The sequence below is a fragment of the Capsicum annuum genome, chromosome 4 (assembly GCF_002878395.1).
Source record: "Capsicum annuum cultivar UCD-10X-F1 chromosome 4, UCD10Xv1.1, whole genome shotgun sequence".
Lineage (NCBI taxonomy): Eukaryota > Viridiplantae > Streptophyta > Magnoliopsida > Solanales > Solanaceae > Capsicum > Capsicum annuum.
Genome location: NC_061114.1, coordinates 197,461,367 through 197,466,949, shown reverse-complemented (window position 1 = coordinate 197,466,949; position 5,583 = coordinate 197,461,367). Strand labels below are relative to the sequence as shown.

At 34.3% G+C, this 5,583-nt stretch overlaps 1 protein-coding gene across 1 annotated transcript; it reads left to right on the top strand.

Moving 5' to 3' along the window:
• The first annotated feature begins 855 nt into the window (after positions 1-855).
• On the top strand, positions 856-1,500 carry LOC124898042. The gene has a single exon (XM_047411659.1). It carries the CDS (start codon positions 856-858, stop codon positions 1,498-1,500), a length of 645 nt encoding a protein of 214 aa, XP_047267615.1.
• Positions 1,501-5,583: the final 4,083 nt, after the last annotated feature.

Genomic DNA, 5,583 nt, shown 5'->3' with positions numbered 1-5,583 from the left:
TAGTAGGTGGGATGAAGAAAATACAGATTTCTGCATTAAAAAAAATGCAGAAAAGCGACGATGGCCATCACGTTTTTATTCATTATGAAGAACAAAAAGCGACGACGGCCGTCACTTTTTTATTCATTATGAAGAACAAAAAGCGACGACAAACGTCGCTTTTTTATTTATTATGAAGAACAAAAAGCGACGACGGTCGTCGCTTTTTATTCATTATGAAGAACTAAAAGCGACGACCAACGTCGCTTTTTATTCATTATGACGAACAAAAAACGACGATCAACGTCGCTTTTTTAAAAAATATATATTTTATTTTTCTCAAATTACGACAGACAATGTCAATTTTTCTGAAAAAAATATTTTTTTCAATAAAATGATGCACAACGTTGGTTTTTTCAAAAATAACTAAAAAAAAATCTAAAAGCGACACTGTCCGTCGTAATTAAGCGACGCAGGCCATCGTTTTCAAAAAAACAATGCCCCTTTTTGAGACGAAAAAAAAGCAACAGATTTTCGTCGTTTTTTCCCAAAAAGGCGATGTTGGCCGTCGCCTTTGGCCGTTGCTTTTTGTCATTTTTTTAGTAGTGAATTACATCATACGTGTCAAACATAGTATTGGACAAGATACAAGTGTTTAGATATTTTTTACTCTTTTATTATTTAGCTTTTTGCACAAGATACATGTGTTTTTATCATTTAGCTTCTTGCACAAGATACATGTATATATATACATTGGTTCACACAAAATAAGATTATCAAAAAATTTCTCCAATATTTTGCTTCAATTATTTCATAGTATCAGAGCGGTAGCTCGATCCAATCTCTCATCCTCCCTTCTAGCATCACCTGATTTAAATGGATCAATACGGTACTCCAGGTGTGGTTAACACTACCACTGCAGCTCCTACTACAGCTGCAATTCCTACTAAACCTGGGATCAACATGAATCATCCTTACTATCTTGCCCCTTCAGATTCACCTGGTATGACCATTGTCAACTCCATCTTTGATAGAAGAGGACTTCCAGGGTGGAGAAGAGGAGTATTGATAGTTTTATCTGCAAAAAAGAAATTTGAATTCATTAATGGAATATGTAAAGCACCAGATCTGAATGCAACTGACTATGAACAGTGGAGTTGTTTTAATGACATGGTGATATCATGGTTGCTCAATTTTTTATCAAGGGAGGTTGGGGATAGTGTGATCTATTCCAAGAAGGCCAAAGAATTATGGGATAGCTTAGAGCACAGGTTTGGTAGATCTAATGGTGCTAAGCTATATCATTTACAAAAGGAGATCTTAGAACTAGTTCAGGGAACTAACGACATAGCAGGATATTTTACTAGGCTAAAGAGACTTTGGGATGAATTAGAGTCTCTTAATCATACTATTTGCTGCACTTGTGAGTGTACATGTCAAGGAAAAGAAAAGCTGGAAAAGTCCTTAGAAGATCAGAAGTTAATCAAGTTTCTAATGGGTCTTAATGATGCATATGCATAGGTAAGGGAAAATATCTTAATGATGAATCCCTTGCCAACTATTGATCCTGCATATTCACTACTACTTCAAGATGAGAATCAGAGGGAAGTGTATGTGAATTCAACTCTCTCAACTGAATCTGGAGCTTTCATGGCAACAACTCAAGGAAGATTCAATCAAAAATTTGGAAATCAAAATATCAAATCAACAGTCCCAACACAAAAGTTTGCAAGAAACAACTACCAAAGAATTAGGAAACTCATGCCCAAAGGAAAGAAGAGAAAAGACAAATATAATCCTAATGTGACTTGTACTTACTGTGATAAGGTGGGGCATGTTGAGGATGATTGTTTTAGGCTTTATGGATTCCCAGATGATTTTGAATTCACAAAAATAAAGAGTTATCCAGGTTCTGTAAAAGCAAATGGTGTGACTACAAGAGAAGAAATGAAAAAAGGAAATATTGCACAAGAGGAGACACTTACAAATAAATACACTTCATTCATGAAAATGAACAAAGACCAATATGCAAGCTTAGTTCAGCAGGTGGCAAAGGACATAAAAGCAGGAACCTCAAGTGCAGGTTTTAACCAAAATGCTATTGCCGGTACTATTTTGAAATATCATGGAAAATGTTTTTCTGTGTTCAATACAAGGACATGGGTTATTGATTCAGGGGCCTCAGAAAATATATGTTATGATGCTAGGTCCTTTGTTTACTTAAAATCTCTTCCTGTTCCTTTGAGTCTGACTTTGCCCAATTTTTTCAAAATCATTGTTACTCATATAGGGAGTGTTTCTATTCTTCCAAATTTGATTTTGGAAAATGTTCTTCATGTTCCTGCCTTCAAATATAACCTTCTATCTAGTCATAGGTTATGTTTTCAATATAAATATGATCTATTATTTACTTCTAGTGGTTGTGTCTTATAGGACCTTTTAATGAAGAACATTCAATAGGGGTGTGCATCGGTTGGTTCGGTTTGATTTTATGTATTATTAATTAGCTTTATCAATTTTCGATTTTTAAATATGTAAAATCAATAACCAACCAATAAGATATTTTCTTATTGGTTTTCGATTTATCAGTTTTAGTCCTTAACGGTTCGATTTTCGATTTAACCAATAAGAAAATACTCATAAAATAAAAATAGTAACAACTAACATGAAAAAAAATGTAATCTTAATTACCGCAAAAATCCTACGCAATGTATTTTTAGTTTACAAGAATCTTCAAAATTGAACTGAATGTTAGTTCAAAAAAAAACTGAACCTTATTGTTGGAAGCTACTAAATGCTTCTAGCTTTTCAATACGATAATACCCGTGCTTTATAGTGTGCCTTTGTTGCCCTGAATAGGTTAATACTTTGTGAATCACCAAATTGTGAATAAGTAGTGTATATATATATATCTTAATTCTTTACCCTACGTCTTTGTCAAAATCGTCTGCTTTTCAATAAGATTATTTATTCTTATTGGTGAATTATTTTTAAGGATTTTGATTTCCTTATATATATATATATATATATATATAACATAAATAAGGGTAAAAAATAACTTACCGATAACCCAATAAGCTAAAATCAAAATCGAACCATTTACCCAATAAAATTATTTATAAAACCAATAAAAAACCGTTAACCCAATAACCCAATACCGGTAACCCAATAGCATTTTATCGGTTCGATTTTTACACACCCTTGTAACGCCTCAAAAACGAGTCCCGGAGCGTCACACGGTGCTTGAGGCTACGAGTAGCCCCAAGCTAACCCTTTGAGCCATTTTCATTTAGTTCAACACGAATCAACGGGGTTTCCATAAATAACCCTCAAATATCAACAGAGTAATCATCATCCAAGAATAAAAAAATTTCAGAAAGATAACAAAATACGACTTATTAGTCAACTCCCAACATCTATACTAGTCTGACAAGCCTCTAAGAAAATCAATAAAACCAGCGAGCCATTGAGACATGCCCCAACTGACTCATACTCAGTTATCAAATGTAAACAATTCCGTGAAACCAACATCAGACATCACGTCCTCAGAACATGAGGACTCACCACGACAGAGGATGTAGAACAGCGTGCTCGAAGAATCACTGTCGAACCTAGAACTGAGCACCTGAACCTACATTCCGAGAAAATGCAGCCCACATCCAAAGATGTGGGTCAGTACCATGGATAAGAACCGAGTAAATGGGGGTGTATGCAGTTTTATAAACTTAATAAAAATAAATATTTATAAGAAATATGTAAGATGTATGAAAGACTCACATAGCCCGAAGAAAATCATCATAATCATGAGAGGATGAAATAAGTATAATAACACATGTGAGTCATCATATAATTTGTCAATCACTTTCAGTTCATCAAGAATATCAATTCTCATAATGTAAATATCATTTAAATCTTTCAAAAGAATAACTTTCACAATTCCACTTTCAAATCACTTCACCGTTCACCATAAACACAAGGAAACACACATACACTGGGAGATCCTATAACCGACATAAACCATGTGAGCTATATGGAGTCCAACGTACAACCCACGTTGGGGAGAGCCGTCCTATCCTTTCCATCGGAGTAGGACTATCGATATCAAATCCACACAAACTAGTGATCACTATATAAATCAGCCTCAGGCTCACTCCTACGGGGGCACGTAGTTCTAGGAAAGTAAGGTCGCTTTATACCTCCCACTCGGTGCTAAAGATTTCTTCCGGATTTAGCTCAGATCATTTCAAAGACAATCCACAACAAAACAATTTCAATAAAATATAAATATACATCGGGAGCCATCATGCTTCCCATCTATCAAAATCAACCATGTTGTGGATTTCTTTCACACTCGAGTTCAAAACAACTCCATTAAGACCAAAAGGTCAAATCATTCAAAATATCTCAAATATTTAACATCAACGTGCTTATAACACACACTTTCTCAAAAAAACAAAATTTCCAATGGAGATTCACGACCCAAATATCAAAATCATGATAAATATCGTTCAAGATTCATAATTTATATCTCCACACATGTAAATTCATCTTTCAAAATCATAAACATCAAGATTTCATAATAATCATCATAAGATATGGTTTCATGCTTCAAATTCATAAAAATCAAATAAAAATCATGCCTTTGTAAAGAAAATTACTTTTGGGCACAAGAACAAAAGAGAGTTCTTGTTGAAAAACCCCACATACCTTGAATAATGAACTTTAGATCGATACTCATTTTTGAGATGTTAATCGTGCCTTTGAATGATGGTTCTTGGAGTTCTTGAACTAGGAACTTGGAATCTTGAATAAATTTGCAGAATTAATGGTAAACTTTGGAGGTTCTTGAAGTTCTTGAACTAGGAACTTGGAATCTTGAATAAATTTACAGAATTAATGGTGAATTTTGGAGGTTCTTGAAGTTCTTGAACTAGGAACTTGGAATCTTGAATAAATTTGCAGAATTAATGGTGAACTTTGGAGGTTCTTGAAGTTGGATGTAGGAGCTTAGGGTTTTCTTTTTGAGGGAATTTGATGAAATATAACATATAATGCTTTTAATAGGCTTTAATATAGGGTTTGGACGGATTTTGGGTGAGGGAGAATGACCAAAATGCCCCTAAAAATCAAATAATTCTCGAATCTGTCCTTTGGTGGACTGTTTTGATAGTCTGAAGTAGATCAACCATAACGTTTTACTCCGATATCCAAATTGGATGAAACTAATTTCATTTGAAAGAGGACTCTCATATCTTTCCATTGATATATATTATGTCACCCAGATCATTATGTATGAGAAGTTATGATCATTTGAAGTTGACCCAAAAATTCGCTTTTGATAGGCTGAAGTAGATCGATCATAACTTTTTGCTCCGATAGACAAATTGGATGAAACCAATTTCATTGGAAAAAGGACTCACAGAGCTTTCCGTTGATATATAGTAGATCACCCAGATAATTATGTAAAAGGAGTTATGGTCATTTAAAGTTGGAACAAAAATATGCCAAGTCTCAGTACTTTTTCCTGCACGTTTTACTGTTCACTACTATTCACGGTTCGATCAGAATGTTCATAACTCGTCGCTCGGGTGTCCGTTTTGGATG